Source organism: Macaca mulatta, chromosome 20, assembly GCF_049350105.2.
Source record: "Macaca mulatta isolate MMU2019108-1 chromosome 20, T2T-MMU8v2.0, whole genome shotgun sequence".
NCBI lineage: Eukaryota > Metazoa > Chordata > Mammalia > Primates > Cercopithecidae > Macaca > Macaca mulatta.
This window is the reverse complement of record NC_133425.1, coordinates 28,034,145-28,053,437: the sequence shown is the minus strand read 5'-3', so window position 1 is coordinate 28,053,437 and position 19,293 is coordinate 28,034,145. Positions and strand designations below refer to the sequence as shown.

Genomic DNA, 19,293 nt, shown 5'->3' with positions numbered 1-19,293 from the left:
GAAGGACATGATGTCATCTGAAAACCCCTTGGCCCCTTCTCCACAGGCGAGTCTGTATCTGTCATCAAGCACACGGAGCCCGTTCCTGACCCCCGAGCTGTCAACCAGGACAAGAAGAACATGCTTTTCTCGGTGAGCAATCTGGGACCAGCTGTCACACGCTTAGTCAAGCCAGGTGCCCGGGTTGGAGAGAAACATGGCGGTGTGAGAAGAGATGGCGTGGGGGAATGCGGCATGAAGGTCACCTCTTGCCTGATTCCCTGCCTTCTCTTTCCCTTCCCAGGGCACCAACATTGCAGCTGGCAAGGCCTTGGGCATTGTGGCCACCACCGGCGTGGGCACTGAGATTGGGAAGATCCGAGACCAAATGGCTGCCACAGAACAGGACAAGACCCCTTTGCAGCAGAAGCTGGATGAGTTTGGGGAGCAGCTCTCCAAGGTCATCTCCCTCATCTGTGTGGCTGTCTGGCTCATCAACATTGGCCACTTCAACGACCCTGTCCATGGGGGCTCCTGGATCCGTGGGGCCATCTACTACTTTAAGATTGCTGTGGCCTTGGCTGTGGCTGCCATCCCCGAAGGTACGAAAGCCTTTCTTTTCTCCTCCCATTTGCAATCCCATCTGCAAAGACTCCTTTTCTTTCTTTCTTTCTTTTTTTTATTTTTTTCTTTTTTGTTTTTTGAGACAGAGTCTTGCTCTGTCACTCAGGCTGGAGTGCAGTGGTATGATCTCGGCTCACTGTAAGCTCCGCCTCCCGGGTTCATGCCATTCTCCTGCCTCAGCCTCCCCAGCAGCTGGGACTACAGGCACACGCCACCACGCCTGGCTAATTTTTTTGTATTTTTAGTAGAGACGGGGTTTCACTCTGTTAGCCAGGATGGTCTCAATCTCCTGACCTCGTGATCTGCCCGCCTCGGCCTCCCAAAGTGCTGGGATTACAGGCGTGAGCCACTGTGCCCGGCCTTTTTTTTTTTTTTTTTTTTTTTTTTTGAGATCGAGTCTCTCACTGTCACCCAGGCTGGAGTGCAGTGGCACAATCTCGGCTCAGTGCAACCTCTTCCTCCTGGGTTCAAGTGATTCTCCTGCCTCTGCCTCCCAAGTAGCTGGGATTACAGGTGCACGCCACCAGGCCCGGCTAATTTTTGTGTTTTCAGCAGAGACGAGGTTTCACCATGTTGGCCAGGCTGGTCTCGAACTCTGGGCTCAAGCAATCCACCTGCCTTGGCCTCCCAAAGTGCTGGGGTTACAGGCATGAGCCACCACGCCCGGCCCAAAGACCCCTTTTCCAAGTAAGGTAACATTTACAGGCTCCAGGGATTAGGATCTGGTATCTTTAGGGACCATTATTGTTTGTTTGTTTGTTTGTTTGTTTAATAGAGACAAGGTCTCACTCTTGTTGCCCAGGCTGGAGCATGGTATCACAATCATAACTCACTGTAATCTCAAACTCCTGGATTCAAACAATCCTCTTGTTCCAGCCTCCCAAGTAGCTGGTACCCTAGGCAATCACCACCATGCCCAGCTAATTTTTAAATCTTATCAGAGGAGTCTTGCTGTGTTGCCCAGGTTGGTCTCAAACTCCTGACCTCAAGTGATCCTCCCACCTCAGCCTCCCAAAGTGCTAGGATTACAGGTGTGCACCAATAGTAGCTGGGGGCTACTATTTAGCAGACTACAGACCACACCCTCCCTCCCCTTGCAGGTTCCCTCACGCCCTCCCTCCCTCCCCACAGGTCTTCCTGCAGTCATCACCACCTGCCTGGCCCTGGGTACCCGCCGGATGGCAAAGAAGAACGCCATTGTAAGGAGCTTGCCCTCCGTAGAGACCCTGGGCTGCACCTCTGTCATCTGTTCCGACAAGACAGGCACCCTCACCACCAACCAGATGTCTGTCTGCAAGGTCAGGAGCAGTGTGGGCAGCGCACTCAGTCAGAAGGCTGCCTGTGGGGGTAAAATGGGCCCTCCAAAGATAGAGGTCTCCCTTCATCACTGCTGGCTTCTCATCTGGGCCTGCAAAATGCTCAAAGGGCAGTAGAACACCATCCTGTCTGCCATGAAGGGGATCAGAGGGGACCCTTGTGTCCCAGCCAGACAGCTCACTCTGACAACCATCCATGCACCAGGCACTGCCACACATTGTCTCTCATCCCCCACAATAGCCCATTCAGAGGACGGTCTCATTAACTTCATTTTTTTTAATTAAAGAAAATTATTATGATTTTGAGACAGAGTCTCACTCTGTCACCCAGGCTGGAGTGCAGTGGTGTGATCTTGGCTCACTGCAACCTCTGCCTCCTGGGTTCAAGTGATTCACCTGCCTCAGCCTCCCTAGTAGCTGGGACTACAGGTGCCTGCCACCATGCCTGGCTAATTTTTTGCATTTTCAATAGAGACAGGATTTGCCATGTTGGCCAGGCTGGTCCTAAACTCCTGGCCTCAAGTGTTGTGCCCCCGTTGGCTTCCCAAAGTACTGGGATTATAGGTGTGAGCCACAGCACCCAGCCTAACTTCCTTTTTTAGAAGAGAAAAAGGCTCAGAGATTACATGACTTCCCCCAAGATGCACAGTTAAAAAGTAACAGAGTTGAGTTTCAAACTCAAGTCTGTGTGGCCCCAAAGCTTCTGCCTGTGAAGTGGATGGCTCTCCTGAATGGTCACTCATGACAGGGCCCGCCCAGCCTGCCAACACTGACCGTGAACAGCATTTCCTAAAGCGTGGCCCTTAATCTTTTCTGTGCCTCACACCCCTTTGCAGTTGAGCTCTTCTCAGGATAATATTTCAAATGCATATTAATAAAATAAAACAGGCCAGGCGCAATGGCTTACGCCTATAATCCCAACACTTTGGGAGGCCAAGGTGGGCAGATCACGAGGTCAGGAGTTCGAGATGAGCCTGGCCAACATGGTGAAACCCCATCTATACTAAAAATACAAAAAGTAGCTGGGCATGGTGGTGTGTGCCTGTAATCCCAGCTACTGGGGAGGCTGAGGCAGGAAAATCGCTTGAACCCAGGAGGCAGAGGTTTCAGTGAGCCGAGATCACTCCACTGCACTCCAGCCTGGGTGACAGAGTAAGACTCTGTCTTAAATAATAAAATGAAATGCAAAGAAATAAAATAAAATAAAACAGGCTGGGGGTGGTGGCTCACGCCTGTAATCTCTTTGGGAGGCCAAGGTGGGAGGATGGGGATCACTTGAGCCCCGAAGTTCGAGACCAGCCTAAGCAACATAGTGAGAGTCCATCTCTACCAAAAAAAAAAAAAAAAAAAAAAAAAAATAGCCCGATGTGGTGGTGCGCACTTGTAGTCCTAGCTACTCAGGTGGCTGAGGCAGGAGAATCACTTGAACCCAGAGGATTGCTTGAGCCAGGAGGTCAAAGCTACAGTGAGCAGTGATCACACCACTGTACTCCAGCCTGCACAACAGAGCGAGACCCTCACACACATAAAAAAATAAAATAAAATAGGGCCAGGTACAGTGGCTCATGCCTGTAATCCTAGCACTTAGGGAGGCTGAGGCAGAAGGATCGTTTGAGCCCAGGAGTTTTAGACTAGCTTGGGCAACACAGTGAGACCACATCTTCTTTTTTTTTTTTTTTTTTTTTTTTTTTGAGACGGAGTCTCGCTGTGTCTCCCAGGCTGGAGTGCAGTGGCGTGATCTCGGCTCACTGCAAGCTCCGCCTCCCGGGTTCACGCCATTCTCCCGCCTCAGCCTCCCAAGTAGCTGAGACTACAGGTGCCCGCCACCACGCCCGGCTAGTTTTCTGTATTTTTAGTAGAGACGGGGTTTCACCATGTTAGCCAGGATAGTCTCGATCTCCTGACCTCGTGATCCACCCGCCTCGGCCTCCCAAAGTGCTGGGATTACAGGCTTGAGCCACCGCACCCGGCCAAGAGACCACATCTTCTTAAAGATAAAATAGAAAATTAAAAAATAAATAAACAACACAGGATTCTGGGTTTTTTTGTTTTTGTTTTTGTTTTGATGGAGTCTCACTCTGTTACCCAGGCTGGAGTGCAGTGGCACAATCTCGGCTCACTGCAACCTCCACCTCCCAGGTTCAAGCAATTCTCCTTCCTCAGCCTCCCAAGTAGCTGGGACTATGGGCACACACCACCACGCCCAGCTAATTTTTGTATTTCTAGTAGAGACGGGGTTTCGCCATGTTGACCAGGCTGGTCTCTAACTCCTGACCTCAAGTGATCTGCCTGCCTCGGCCTCCCAAAGTGCTGGTTTACAGGAGTGAGCCACTGCGTCTGGCCAGGATTCTGTTTTAAAAAGACATAGGAGGCAGGGCACTGTAGCTCACGCCTGTAATCCCAGCACTTTGGGAGGCAGAGGCAGGCGGATCACAAGATCAGGAGATCGAGAACATCCTGGCTAACAAGGTGAAACCCCGTCTCTACTAAAAATACAAACAATTAGCTGGGCATGGTGGCAGGTGCCTGTAGTCCCAGGTACTCGGGAGGCTGAGGCAGGAGAATGGCGTGAACCTGGGAGGTGGAGCTTGCAGTGAGCCGAGATTGTGCCACCGCACTCCAGCCTGGGCAACAGAGCAAGACTCCATCTAAAAAAAAATAATAATACATAGGAAGCCAGGCACAGTGGCTCACGCCTGTAATCCCAGTACTTTGGGAGGCCAAGGTAGGTGGATCACCTGAGGTCAGAATTTCGAGAATAGCTTGTCCAACATGGCAAAACCCCGTCTCTACTGAAAATACAAAAATTAGCTGGGTGTGTTGGTGGATGCTTGTAGTCCCAGCTACTAAGGAGGCTGAGGCAGGAGAATCGCTTGAACCCAGGAGGTGGAGGTTACAGTGAGCTGAGATCACGCCATTGCACCCCAGCCTGGGCAACAAAAGCAAAACTCCATCTCAAAAAAAAATAAAAAAGCCTAGGCACAGTGACTCACGCCTGTAATCCCAGCACTTTGGGAGGCTGAGGTGAGCAGATCACCTGAGGTCAGGAGTTCGAGACTAACCTGACCAATATGGAGAAACCCTGTCTCTACTGAAATACAAAATTAGCTGGGCGTGGTGGCACATGCCTGTAGTACCAGCTACTTGGGAGGCTGAGGCAGGAGAATCACTTGAACCTGGGAGGTAGAGGCGGTGAGCCGAGATCGTGCCATTGCACTCTAGCCTGGGCAACAAGAGCAAAACTCTGTCTCAAAAAAAAAAAAAAGTAGCCAGATGCGGTGGCTCACACCTGTAATCCTAGCACTTTGGGAGGCCAAGGCAGACAGATTACCTGAGGTCAGTTTGGTCAACATGGTGAAACCCCGTCTCTACTAAAAATACAAAAAATTAGCCGGGCATGGTGGTGGGCACCTGTAATCCCAGCTACTTGGGAGGCTGAGGCAGGAGAATTGCTTGAACCCAGGAGGCGGAGGTTGCGGTGAGCTGAGATCGCACCATTGCACTCCAGCCTGGGCAACAGAGAGAGACTTTGTCTCAAATAATAATAATAATTAAAAAATGAAAATAACAAAGTAAAAAATATAAAAATACATATGAAAAATACATAGGGTTACAGAGGAAATCAATGATTGTGAAATATAGTTCTATCAAAATATTTTAAAAACAACTTTGGGAGGCCGAGACAGGCGGATCACGAGGTCAGGAGATCGAGACCATCCTGGCTAACCCAGTGAAACCCTGTCTCTACTAAAAACTACAAAAAACTAGCCGGGCGAGGTGGCGGGCGCCTGTAGTCCCAGCTACTCGGGAGGCTGAGGCAGGAGAATGGCGTAAATCTGGGAGGTGGGGCTTGCGGTAAGCTGAGATCCGGCCACTGTACTCCAGCCTGGGCGACACAGCGAGACTCCGTCTCAAAAAAAAAAAAAAAAAAAAAACAACTTTGTAATTTGGCAACATACATGCTTCTTTATTAAGGCATTAAATAGGGAGTTCTCGCAGTGGGTCTAAGCACTATCATAATGTTGAAGCAGTGGTGAGCATAAATTATGCTATTTTGAGAGATCTGCAACAGCGGTAATGTGATAGGAGGAAAGTATCTGTGATTAAATTGGTGACAGTCACAGGTTTTGCTAATACTAATGTGGTCTGTTGACAACATGCATAACTGGAAGGAAATGTCAAATGTCAGCGTGAGAACAAGAAAAGCTGTCATTTTTTTCTTGGCTGTCTCAGTTCTTGGGCTCCTTGAGGGGTCTTCCACTGACCTCAGGCCAAGAACCCCTGCCCTACACAGAGTTTTGTGGAAGACTACACCCATGAACTAGAAATTGCTGTTCTGAGAAGCAAGGGCTGTGTGGTCAGATCAGGGCGAGAAAGGCTGTAACCCTGGCTCCTGGGAGAGCCCCGTAACGCCTGCTGGTATTTGAAAGCCTTAGAGGAGGCTGACTGTGTAAAGAAGACGGATTCTGCTTTGTTTAACCCAGAGGTTCCCAAGTTTTTTCTGACCACAGAACTTTTTTGTCTTGGAACCCATCTTAACAATCTCTCTTCTCGGGAATGAAAAGCCCAGTCTCTGTTGCGTTTGCCCAGGGTTCAGGGTAGGCCACTCCTCCTGGGCACTGCGTTCTCCACATCCCTCTAACGCACAGGCCACAAAGCCAGACCACAGACTCGTGTGACTCGGCTCCTGTCGTGTTTCATAAAAATGAATGAATTCTCACACCTGTAATCCCAGCACTTTGGGAGGCCAAGGTGAGTGGATCACTTGAGGTCAGGAGTTCGGGACCAGCCTGGCCAACATGGCGAAATTCTGTCTCTACTAAAAATACAAAAATTAACTGGGTGTGGTGGTGCTTGCCTGTACTCCCAACTGCTCTGGAGGCTGAGGCAGGAGAATCACTTGAACCCGGGAGGCGGTGGTTGCGGTAAGCCGAGATTGCACCAGCATGGTCAGCAAGAGTGAAACTGCATCTCAAGAAAAAAAAAAAGAATTGCCCATATTCTTGAAAGTCAAGAGGCTGGGCATGGTGGTTGCCTGTACTCCCAGCATCATGGTGGGTACCTGTACTCCCAGCACTTTGGGAGGCCAAGGCAGGAAGATCACTTGAGCCCAGGAGTTCAAAACCCAGCCTGGGCAACATAGTGAGACCAAATTTCTTTTTTTTTTTTTTTTTTTTTTTGAGACGGAGTCTGGCTCTGTCGCCCAGGCTGGAGTGCAGTGGCCAGATCTCCGCTCACTGCAAGCTCCGCCTCCCGGGTTCGTGCAATTCTCCTGCCTCAGCCTCCCGAGCAGCTGGGACTACAGGCGCCCGCCACCTCGCCCGGCTTATTTTTTTTTTTTTTGTATTTTTAGTAGAGACGGGGTTTCACCGTGTTAGCCAGGATGGTCTCGATCTCCTGACCTCATGATCTGCCCGTCTCGGCCTCCCAAAGTGCTGGGATTACAGGCTTGACCCACCGTGCCCGGCCGTGAGACCAAATTTCTACCAAAAAAAAAAAAAAAAAAAAGAAAAGAGAGAGCGAGAGAGACAGGCATGGTGGCATGTGCCTGTGGCCCCAACTACTTGGGTAGGCTGAGGTGGGAGGATCACTTGAGCCTGGGAGGTCGAGGCTGCAATGAGCTATGATCACACCACTGTATTCTAGCCTGGGCAACAGAGCAAGAACCTGTCTCAAAAAAAAAAAAAAAAAAAAAAAAAAGAAAGAAAGAAAAAGTCAAGAGATTTCACAGGAAGATAACCTGAATTTCTAGCTCTTCCTGCAAAACTGGAAGATCTGGCCACGTGCAGCTGGAGCTATAGACGGTCCAGGTGCCAACAGGTCGGCCGTTTTCCACAGTCCCTACCACACCTTATTGTGTTCCATCTTATTTTATTAACTGATCTACAGAAGCTCCAGCATAGCTTGCAGTCACTCTTGTTTGTGTGTGTGCGTGTGTTTTATTTATTTATTTATTTTTTTGAGAGTTTGGCTCTTGTTGCCAGGCTGGAGTACAATGGCACGATCCTGGCTCACTGTAACCTCTGCCTCCCGGCTTCGAGCGATTCTCCTGCTTCAGCCTCCAGAGTAGCTGGGATTACAGGCGTGTGCCACCATGCCTGGCTAATTTTTGTATTTTTAGTAGAGACAGGGTTTCACCATGTTGGCCAGGATGGTCTTGAACTCCTGCCAGGTGATCCACCTGCCTCAGCCTCCTAAAGTGCTGTGATTACAGGTGTGAGCCACCTCGCCCAGCCTCAGTAACGATTGTTTTATGGCTTTGATGGAGAATGATTGCAACAGCTTGGTGGGAAGTGGGTAGGGTATACAGGGGGTGGGGGACAGGGAGGGGTGAGTAGGAGGGTGGGAGGGTAGGTGTTGGCAGCACAGGCCTCCTTTGATGCAGGCGCCCACCTCGGGATGGGGAGAGGTGGACATCTGTGTGCCTGCCCTTCTCCCCTGCAGATGTTTATCATTGATAAGGTGGATGGGGACATCTGCCTCCTGAATGAGTTCTCCATCACCGGCTCCACTTACGCTCCAGAGGGAGAGGTGTAAGTCACCCAGGCAACTTCTCCCCAGCTCCTCACGCCCCTCCCCACACCCCCTTTCTCCCTGGGACCCTCCATGTGGTTTTGCTTTCCTTTCACTCTCCCCTTCCTCCCTGACCTTGTTCTCTCCTGATATCCAAGTTGGCTCTCCCTACTGTCCTTCCTGACCCTCGGCTGCCTGCTCTTCCTGTGCCCTCTCTGCATCTCATTCCCTGTTCTTCTCCACTGTCTCTGTCCCTTCCTCCTCCGACCCTGCTGCCAGCTTGAAGAATGATAAGCCAGTCCGGCCAGGGCAGTATGACGGGCTGGTGGAGCTGGCCACCATCTGTGCCCTCTGCAATGACTCCTCCTTGGACTTCAACGAGGTAACCTCTCCTTCCCCTTCCAGTTGGCTCAGAGTCTGAGCCTCCTCTGAAGGCCAGGAGGAAAGGGTTGGAGGAAGGGGACCCAGTACACCCAGTCCTCTGCCAGCGTGCAAGGGAGGCAGTGGCTTGCTTCCTTCTTACACTAGGTGGAAGGTGGGTGTGACAGGTGGGAGCCTGGGGCACCTACTTCCTCTTCCTCCTCTGCCCCTCAGGCCAAAGGTGTCTATGAGAAGGTTGGCGAGGCCACCGAGACAGCACTCACCACCCTGGTGGAGAAGATGAATGTATTCAACACAGATGTGAGAAGCCTCTCGAAGGTGGAGAGAGCCAACGCCTGCAACTCGGTGAGCCTGCAGAGCCCCTGCCACAGGGCCATCTCCACTCTATGCTGCACAGACCAGAGGAAGGCAGAGGCCCTGGTTGGACTGGGTAGAGCCTAGTGCCTGTGCTGGGACCCCACCCAGGCAGTGGACGGCCCCCCACAGCTTCTCCGCAGGCTGATGTGGGTGGGACCCATTGTCCCTGGTGCTGCCTGGCAGCTATGCCCTTGATGGATCTATGATCACTTCTGCCTGCTGTGTCCTGAGTTGAAGTGGACAAAGCTGGACACGGAAACTACAAGGGACCCATCCAGGAGCAGCCCCAACTTCATCTGTTATCCCTTTGTTTCTAGAAGCACACTTGCTTTCAGCAGATCATGAGTCCTGACTTAGGATTTAGGAAATGTGGCTGCTGCACCTACAGGGAAAGCCTTTCCTTGCCCAGATGAACTCAGCCACTTCTGGGACTGTCACTCCCAGTTATTGCTATTGATACTTGCTGAACGTCTCCATTAAGCACCTCTCTCTGGTGAATTATATTCCCCACATTTCTCTCTTTCTCTCTTTTTTTGTATATACAAAATGCTCATTGCTACTTTATTTAATATAACAAAAAAGCAGGTGAGACACAGAGACTCATGCCTGTAGTTCCAGCGTTCTGGGAGGCTGAGGTGGGAGGATCACTTGACCCCAGGAGTTCAAGACCGGCCTAGGCAACACAGTGAGACCCCATCTCTACAAATAAAAAAAAAAAAAGGGCCAGGCGCGCTGGCTCACGCCTGTAATCCCAGCACTTTGGGAGGCCGAGGCGGGCAGATCACGAGGTCAGGAGATTGAGACCATCCTGGCTAACACGGTGAAACCCCGTGTCTACTAAAAATATAAAAATTATCTGGGCATGGTGTCAGGTGCCTGCAGTCCCAGCTACTCGGGAGGCTGAGGCAGGAGAATGGCGTGAACCCGGGAGGCGGAGCTTGCAGTGAGCTGAGATTGCGCCACTGCGCTCCAGCCTGAACAGAGCGAGACTCCGTCTCAAAAAAAAAAAAAAGATAGAAAAATATTAGTTGGGTGTGGTGGTACAAAACTGTCCTCTAGCTACTAGGAAGGCTAAGGTGCGAGGACTGCTTGAGCCTAGGAGGTCAAGGCTATAGTGAGCAGTGATTGCACCACTGCACTGCAGCCTGGGCAACAGAGGGAGACCCTGTCTTAAAAATAAACAAACAAACTGAAAGCAACTTAAATACCTATCAATAGAGGATTAATTTTAAAAATTTATAAATTATAATGCAAACATAAATTTTTATTTATTTATTTTTGAGATGGGGTCTTGGCCTGTCGCCCAGGCTGGAGTGCAATGGCTATTCATAGGTGCGATCATAGCGCACTGTGGCCTTTAACTCCTGGCCTCAAGTGGTCCTCCTGCCTCAGCCTTTCAAGTAGATGAAGCTATAGGCATGCACCACTTCTCCTGGCTATTGATTTTCTGTTCCTTTTATTTTTGTTTTGTTTTTTGGAGAAGTATCCATGATACATTTGGTGAAAAAGGCTTTCATTCTTTTTGTTTGTCTGTTTTGAGACAGTCTTGCTCTGTCACCCCATTCTGGAGTACAGTGGCATGATCTCAGCTCACCACAACCTCCGCCTCCCGGGTTCAAGCAATTTTCCCGCCTCAGCCTCCCTAGTAGCTGGAATTACAGATGCAAGCCACCACGCCCAGCTAACTTTTTGTATTTTAGTAGAGATGAGGTTATTTTTTTTGAGACAGAGTCTTTCTCCTTTGCCCAGGCCGAAGTGCAGTAGAGCGATCTCGGCTCACTGCAACCTCCGCCTCCCAGGTTCAAGCAATTCTCTTGCCTCAGCCTCCTGAGTAGCTAGAATTACAGGCATGCAGCACCACACCCAATTAGTTTTTGTATTTTTAGTAGAGATGGGGTTTCACCATGTTGGTCAGGCTGGTCTCGAACTCTTGACCTCGTGATCCTCCTGCCTCAGCCTCCCAAAGTGCTGGAATTACAGGCGTGAGCCACTGCACCTGGCCTTCATTTTTTTTATTTTTTTTTTTTTGAGACAGAGTTTCGCTGTTGTTGCCCAGGCTGGAGTGCAATGGTGTGATCTCTGCTCACCGAAACCTCCGCCTCCCAGGTTCAAGTGATTCTCCTGCCTCAGCCTCCCGAGTAGCTGTGATTACAGGCATGTGCCACCACGCCCGGCTAATTTTGTATTTTTAGTAGAGACGGGGGTTCTCCATGTTGGTCAGGTTGGTCTACTACTAAAAAATACAAAAATTAGCTGGACATGGTGGCGTGTGCCTAAAATCCCAGCTACTCAGGGGGCTAAGGCAGGATTGCGCCACTGCACTCCAGCCTGAGCAACAGAGCAAGACTCCATCTCAATATAAATAAATAAAAATTAATTCAAATTAAATAATATACAGAGCACCTCCAATGCTCCACAGCAATTGCTCAGTTGTACCAATTGTACAGTGCAGATCACAGAACATTTCTATCGTTACTGAAAGTTATAGGGCCAGGTGTGGTGGTTCATGCCTGTAATCCCAATGCTTTGGGAGGCCAAGGCAAGAGGATTGCTTGAGGCCAGGAGTGAAACCAGGCTGGACAACATAGGGAGACTCTATCTTTAAAACACTTTTTTAAAATTAGCCTGGAGTGGTGGCATACACCTGTGGTCCCAGCTACTCAGCTGGCTGGGAGGCTGAGGCAGGAGGATTGCCAGAGCCAAGGCTGCAGTGGGCCATGATCACGTCACTGTACTTCAGCCTGGGAGACAGCGCAAGACCCTGTCTCTAAAGAAAAAATAAGTAAAAAAAATAAACAAACAATGAAAGTTTTTTTTCTTTTATTTGAGACGGAGTCTTGCTTTGTCACACAGGCTGGAGTGCAATGGCGCGATCTTGGCTCACTGAAACCTGTGCCCGGCTAATTTTTGTATTTTTAGTAGAGACGGGGTTTCACCATGTTGGCCAGGCTGGTCTCGAACTCCTGACCTCAAGTGATTAACCTGCCTCAGCCTCCCAAAGTGCTGGGATTACAGGCATGAGCTACCGCACCTGGCCGATAATGAAAGTTCTATGGGACAGTGCCACAATAGGCCATCCTGTTTCTCCTGTGCTTTAACCTGGGACCCTGAAGCACCATGGCAACACTAGCCTTGGGATTTTCTCCTTTTGTGCTGTAGGTACCAGACTTAGCGTTCGTCTCAGCCTTAGCTTGGGGTCTGCTCTGACCTCCAGATTCTTTTTGACCATTTTTAAGAGACCTGGTCTCCCCTCCCTGTCTCCTCTCCAGGTGATCCGCCAGCTAATGAAGAAGGAATTCACCCTGGAGTTCTCCCGAGACAGGAAGTCCATGTCTGTCTATTGCTCCCCAGCCAAATCTTCCCGGGCTGCTGTGGGCAACAAGATGTTTGTCAAGGTCAGAAATTAGAATGCGCCTCAGCCCCCTCTTCTTCCTACTCCTGGCCCCTGTCACTGTGCCCTGGAAGGAAAGTGGTGGTCTCTGAATGCTGTTCTGGTCTCCTAGGGTGCCCCCGAGGGCGTCATCGACCGCTGTAACTATGTGCGAGTTGGCACCACCCGGGTGCCACTGACAGGGCCAGTGAAGGAGAAGATCATGGCAGTGATCAAGGAGTGGGGCACTGGCCGGGACACCCTGCGCTGCTTGGCCCTGGCCACAAGGGACACCCCCCCGAAGCGAGAGGAAATGATCCTGGATGACTCTGCCAGGTTCCTAGAATATGAGGTAAGCAGCTGGGAGCCTCCCACTCTCATGAAGCTGGTGAAGGGCCGGGTCCCAGCCGTCCACTCACAGCTCCACCACCCAGATCATTTCCTACCTTGTCAGTCAAGTCGATGGCTGCTTAGTGCAGGCCATGGAATCACAGGACACTAGAGTTTCAAAGAACCTTGGAAGGCCCAGTTGCAATGGCTCACGCCTATAATCTCAGCACTTTGGGAAGCTGAGGTGGGAATGGCACTTGAGCCCAGGAGTTCAAGACCAGCCTGGGCAATGAAGTGAGACTCCATCTCTATAAAAAAAAATTTTTTTTTTAATTAGCTGGTTAAATTCATGGGGGTCTGAGTAAAAAGTAAAATACATTTTTTAAAATGTTAAAAGAAAAGAGATGAACTGGACATGGTGACACACACCTGTAGTCCCAGCTACTGGGGAGCCTGAGGTGGGAGGATCACTTGAGCCCAGGAGTTGGAGGCTGCAGTGAGCCATGATTACACCACTGCGCTCCAGCCTGCATGACAAACAAGGCCCTGTCTCTAAAAACAAAATACAAAAACACACACACACACAAAAAAAGAAAGAATGAACCTTGGGAATCGTCTAGCCCAGTGTTACTCTAATTGTGATCTGTGCTCGGCGGTGACAAGGTGAGCCACTGGAACCAGAACATGAGCCAATGCCACTGAGCACATAGGGGGTTCAGCTGTTGTGTTTTCTGTAGCGAGACTGTCTTGAGGCAATTGATCTGTGTTCTGGTAAAGACTCCTTACTTGTACTGGACCAGCACCCAGAACGGCACCAGTCCCTCCTTTCATTTTATACAGGGGATTTCTTTTTTTTTTTTTTTTGAGACAGTCTCGCTCTGTCGCCCAGGCTGGAGTGCAGTGGCGCGATCTCGGCTCACTGCAAGCTCCGCCTCCCGGGTTCACGCCATTCTCCTGCCTCAGCCTCCTGAGTAGTTGGGACTACAGGTGCCCGCCACCGCGCCCGGCTAATTTTTTGTATTTTTAGTAGAGACAGGGTTTCACCGTGGTCTCGATCTCCTGACCTTATGATCCGCCCACCTCGGCCTCCCAAAGTGCTGGGATTACAGGCGTGAGCCACCGCGCCCGGCCGGATTTCTTTTAAGTTGTGGGTCACAGAGTGACACTGCCAAAAGCAGAAAGCAGTACTTCACTTCCAGTTCACATTCTTTCTATGAAAGACACATTTTGGCTGGGTGTGGTGGCTCACGTCTGTAATCCCAGCATTTTGGGAGGCCAAGACAGGCAGATCACAAGGTCAGGAGTTTGAGACCAGCCTGGCCAATATGGTGAAACTCCGTCTGTACTAAAAATACAAAAATTAGCCAGGCGTGGTGGTGGGCACCTGTAATCCCCGCTACTCCAGAGGCTGAGGCAGGAGAATCGCTTGAACCCAGGAGGCGGAGGTTGCAGTGTGCAGAGATCACACCACTGCACTCCAGCCTGGGCAACAGAGCGAGACTCCATCCTGAAAAAAAAAGACACAATTTAGGGGCCACGTATCAGGGCTCACACCTATAATGCCAGCACTTTGGGAGGCCAAGGCCAGCAGATCACTTGAGGTCAGGAGTTTGAGACCAACCTGGCCAACATGGTAAATCCAGGTCTCTACTATAAAATAAAAAAATTAGCCAGGCATGGTGGTGCGCACTTGTAATCCCAGCTACTCAGGAGGCTGAGGCAGAGAATCGCTTGAACTCGGGAGGCAGAGGTTGCAGTGAGCTGAGATCATGCCATTGCCATTGCACTCCAGCCTGGGTGACAGAACAAGAGTCCATCTCAAAAACCAAAAAAGAAAAAAAGAAAAAAAGGAAAGAGACACAATTTGGGCTGGGCATGGTAGCTTATGCCTGTAATCCCAGCACACTGGGAGGCTGAGGCCAGAGGATGTATTGCGCCCAGGAGTTTGAGACCAGCCTGGGCAACATAGCAAGATCCTTTCTCTACTTAAAAAAAAAAAAAATTAGCTGGACACGGTGGTGCATGCCTGTAGTCCCAGCTACTTGGGAGGGTGAGGTAGGAGGATCGCTTGAGCCCAGTAGATTGAGGCTGCAGTGAGCTATGATCACTCTGTTGCACCACTGCACTCCAGTCTGAGACAGAGCAATACCCTGTCTCTTAAAAAAAAAAAAAAAAAAGGTATGATCTGGACCCATGATGGGCCTGGCACCATCAGCGCCTGCAGGTGCTTAGATGAATGAGACATTTCCTGCCTCTGAGCTTCCAAGGCCCCACTGAGGTCTGACACCAGGCCCTGAGGCTGCAAGTCTAGGGTTCAGTCTTCCCGCCCCCCACCACCACTTCCTGACCTTTCACCCCATCCCCACCCCCTACCAGCTTCCTCTAGGGGAGTTTTCCAGATCCCCATCTGACCTGTGGCTCTCTGCTGTATCTCCCCAGACGGACCTGACATTCGTGGGTGTGGTGGGCATGCTGGACCCTCCACGCAAGGAGGTCATGGGCTCCATCCAGCTGTGCCGTGACGCTGGGATCCGGGTGATCATGATCACTGGGGACAACAAGGGCACAGCCATTGCCATCTGCCGGCGAATTGGCATCTTTGGGGAGAACGAGGAGGTGGCCGATCGTGCCTACACGGGCCGAGAGTTCGATGACCTGCCTCTGCCTGAACAGCGGGAAGCCTGCCGACGTGCCTGCTGCTTCGCCCGCGTGGAGCCCTCGCACAAGTCCAAGATTGTGGAGTACCTGCAGTCCTTCGATGAGATCACAGCCATGGTGAGAGGCCCCAGGCGGCTGGGCCTTAGTGTTCATGGAGATGACCAGATGACTGTGCTGGGGAGAATGGGGCCCAGGGCAGGAGGGCCCTGGTAAGATGCAAGAAGGGTGGGGATTCAGATCCTGAAGGAAGAGTCTAAAGGAGGATATGTGGGCTGGGCCTGTAATCCTAGCACTTTGGGAGGCTGAGGTGGGCAGATCACTTGAGGTCAGGAGTTCGAGACCAGCCTGGGCAACATAGCAAGACCTCATCTCTACTAAAACAAAATTTTAAAAATAAATTTAGCCTCACAGTGGCACATGTTTGTGGTCCTAGCTACTTGGGAGCCTGAGGTGGGGGGATCACTTGAGCACTGTAGTTTGAGGGTGCAGTGAGCTATGACTGCACTACTGAACTTCAGCTTAGGCAGCAGAGTGAGACCCTCTCTCAAAAAAAAAAAAAAAAAATGAAGGCCGGGTGCAGTGGCTCACACCTGTAATCCCAGCACTTTGGGAGACCGAGGCAGGTGGATCACGAGATCAGGAGATCGAGACCATCCTGGCTAACACGGTGAAACCCTGTCTCTACTAAAAATACAAAAAATTAGCCAGGCGTGGTGGCGGGCGCCTGTAGTCCCAGCTATTCGGCAGGCTGAGGCAGGAGAATGGCGTGAACCCAGGAGGCGGAGCTTGCAGTGAGCCGAGATTGCGCCACTGCACTCCAGCCTAGACATCAGAGCGAGACTCCGTCTCAAAAAAAAAAAAAAAAGCCAGGCACAGCGGCTCACACCTGTAATCCCAAAACTTAAGGAGGCTGAGGCAGGCAGATCACCTGAGGTCAGGAGTTTGAGACCAGCCTGGCCCAACATGGCAAGATCCCATCTCTACCAAAAAATACAAAAATTGGCCATGCATGGTAGCACGTGTCTGTAGTCCAGTTACTCGGGAAGCTGAGACAAGAGAACTGCTTGAACCTGGGAGGCGGAGTTTGCAGTGAGCCGAGATTGCGCCACTCCATTCCAGCCTGGGCGACAGAGTGAGACTCAGTCTCCAAAAAAAAAAAAAAAAAAAAAAAGTATGCCAATCTTTGTTCTAAACTGAGCTTTTGGCCAGGTGTGGTGGCTCATGCCTGTAATCCCAATACTTTGAGAGGTTGAGGCAGGAAGACTGCTTGAACCCAGGAGTTCGAGACCAGCCTGGGCAACAGTGAGACCTCATCCCTAAAATAAAAACTTTTTTAAAAAGGAGGGATGTGGGCCGGGCGCGGTGGCTCAAGCCTGTAATCCCAGCACTTTGGGAGGCCGAGACGGGCGGATCACGAGGTCAGGAGATCAAGACCATCCTGGCTAACACGGTGAAACCCCGTCTCTACTAAAAAATACAAAAAACTAGCCGGGCGAGGTGGCGGGCGCCTATAGTCCCAGCTACACAGGAGGCTGAGGCAGGAGAATGGCGTAAACCCGGGAGGCGGAGCTTGCAGTGAGCTGAGATCCGGCCACTGCACTCCAGTTTGGGCGACAGAGCGAGACTCCGTCTCAAAAAAAAAAAAAAAAAAAAAAGGAGGGATGTGGGAAGGTGCCCTAAGCCCACCTCCTCCTCCTCCCTCAGACAGGTGATGGCGTCAATGACGCCCCTGCCCTGAAGAAGGCCGAGATTGGCATTGCCATGGGATCTGGCACCGCTGTGGCCAAGACTGCCTCTGAGATGGTGCTGGCCGACGACAACTTCTCCACCATCGTAGCTGCTGTGGAGGAGGGCCGCGCCATCTATAACAACATGAAGCAGTTCATCCGCTACCTCATTTCCTCCAACGTGGGCGAGGTGGTCTGGTGAGCAGCTGGGTGGGCGTCCAGGAGGAAGCCGGGGTCAGGGTGGGGTGGCTGCAAGTCTGGGAGGCAGGACAGAGATGTGACCACCTCCTTCCCACAGCATCTTCCTGACTGCTGCCCTGGGGCTGCCCGAGGCCCTGATCCCGGTGCAGCTGCTGTGGGTGAACTTGGTGACTGATGGGCTCCCAGCCACAGCCCTGGGCTTCAACCCACCAGACCTGGACATCATGGACCGCCCCCCCCGGAGCCCCAAGGAGCCTCTCATCAGTGGCTGGCTCTTCTTCCGCTACATGGCAATTGGGGGTGAGCTGGAGCGGTTCCTTGATCCTCCCCACCCCTTGGGACTAACCCCCTCTCTGGGACACCAGCTTCCCCACGCAGGTGCTGAGAGGGTCTTCTTCCTTGGCCAGCCTGTCCATGGCCACTTGAGGCCCTCAACCCTCGATGCCTCCCATCTCCCCAGCTCTAACCCCCAACTCCCCTCTCTCCACCACAGGCTATGTGGGTGCAGCCACCGTGGGAGCGGCTGCCTGGTGGTTCATGTACGCTGAGGACGGGCCTCATGTCAACTACAGCCAGCTGGTAGGGGGAGGCCACAGAGGAGGGGACCAGGAGGGTGCGGGGATGCAGGAGGGGACCAGGAGGGTGGCATGGAGGTGGCCCTGGACCTCGGTCTCCCATACCTTCCTTGCAGACTCACTTCATGCAGTGCACCGAGGACAACGCCCACTTCGAGGGCGTAGACTGTGAGGTCTTTGAGGCCTCCGAGCCCATGACCATGGCCCTGTCCGTGCTGGTGACCATTGAGATGTGCAACGCACTCAACAGGTGGGCCCTCCCCCGCTATGCCCGCCACCCTCCCCTGAGGCCACTGCCCATGTCCTCCACTGTGTCACCTGCCTCCTCCCTCCTCACTGCGCCTTCTCCCTCCCCTTTCTCTCTGCAGCCTGTCCGAGAACCAGTCCCTGCTGCGGATGCCACCCTGGGTGAACATCTGGCTGCTGGGCTCCATCTGCCTCTCCATGTCCCTTCACTTCCTCATCCTCTACATTGACCCCCTGCCGGTGAGGTTTCTTCCGCCCAGGGCCACCCCCCCTAGTGCTGGGGAGCCCACGGCATGGCCACTCCCACCAGGGGTGCCGATGTGGGAGGCTGGTGGGAGTGGGCTGGGCAGTGCGGGTCTCTGGCTCTCTCCCCACCCGCTCCTGAGAGGGCGCTTGTCCCCTGCCCCAGATGATCTTCAAGCTCCAGGCCCTGGACTTCGCCCACTGGCTCATGGTCCTCAAGATCTCACTGCCGGTCATTGGGCTCGACGAAATCCTCAAGTTCATTGCTCGGAACTACCTAGAGGGTAAGGAGTGCCCTCTCTGTCCCCAAGCCCTGGCTCCACCACAGCCCCTTCCCTCTGACGCTGCCCCTGCCCCGCCCTGCCCCCTACTTTGCAGGTGGTAAGTTCCTCAGCCCTGGCAGGACCCGTGTCCGCCCGTTCCCCCTGCACCTGCAGGGGCCATGTCTCCAGGGCAGCCCCACTGCCTCCTCAGCCCCCACAGCCCCCACACTGCCTCCCCGCCTTGATAACGGTGCCTCTTGTCCTCTCTGGCCATAGGATAACTGTTCCCCCTCCTCCATCTCTTTGAGCCCGTGTCACAGGTATCACCCCCTTCTTGCCCTCACCCCAGCTGCTGTGCCCCTGCCACCCGCGCCCCCTCAGCCCCTTGCGCATCGCATCCAAGGTCACTTGCGCTCGCAGCTCCACCTGGAGCCATTGCCGCTGCTGCTGCCGCCGCGCTTCCAGTCGGGGTGGGCCGCTGGCCTCCCACTGGGCGTCAGTTCGGCTCCC

General features: G+C 52.2%; 1 protein-coding gene across 7 annotated transcripts in view; it reads left to right on the top strand.

Moving 5' to 3' along the window:
* Positions 1 to 19,293, top strand: part of ATP2A1 (ATPase sarcoplasmic/endoplasmic reticulum Ca2+ transporting 1) — a 29,519-nt gene that overhangs the window by 9,692 nt on the left and 534 nt on the right. For 5 of the 7 annotated variants that reach the window (XM_077985750.1, XM_077985749.1, XM_077985747.1 and 2 more), the window contains 16 exons: positions 47 to 132; positions 284 to 581; positions 1,735 to 1,901; positions 8,364 to 8,452; positions 8,712 to 8,814; positions 9,027 to 9,158; positions 12,440 to 12,565; positions 12,674 to 12,892; positions 15,310 to 15,645; positions 17,233 to 17,453; positions 17,554 to 17,756; positions 17,950 to 18,035; positions 18,148 to 18,281; positions 18,400 to 18,517; positions 18,687 to 18,804; positions 19,060 to 19,103. In XM_077985750.1, the coding sequence (XP_077841876.1) occupies positions 47 to 132; positions 284 to 581; positions 1,735 to 1,901; positions 8,364 to 8,452; positions 8,712 to 8,814; positions 9,027 to 9,158; positions 12,440 to 12,565; positions 12,674 to 12,892; positions 15,310 to 15,645; positions 17,233 to 17,453; positions 17,554 to 17,756; positions 17,950 to 18,035; positions 18,148 to 18,281; positions 18,400 to 18,517; positions 18,687 to 18,804; positions 19,060 to 19,064 (2,441 nt within the window). In that variant the 3' untranslated portion in view covers positions 19,065 to 19,103. Of the gene's footprint in view, positions 1 to 46; positions 133 to 283; positions 582 to 1,734; positions 1,902 to 8,363; positions 8,453 to 8,711; positions 8,815 to 9,026; positions 9,159 to 12,439; positions 12,566 to 12,673; positions 12,893 to 15,309; positions 15,646 to 17,232; positions 17,454 to 17,553; positions 17,757 to 17,949; positions 18,036 to 18,147; positions 18,282 to 18,399; positions 18,552 to 18,627; positions 18,805 to 19,059; positions 19,104 to 19,293 lie in introns of all 7 variants that reach the window. The other 2 variants (XR_013411626.1, XM_077985748.1) reach the window with 2 other exon arrangements.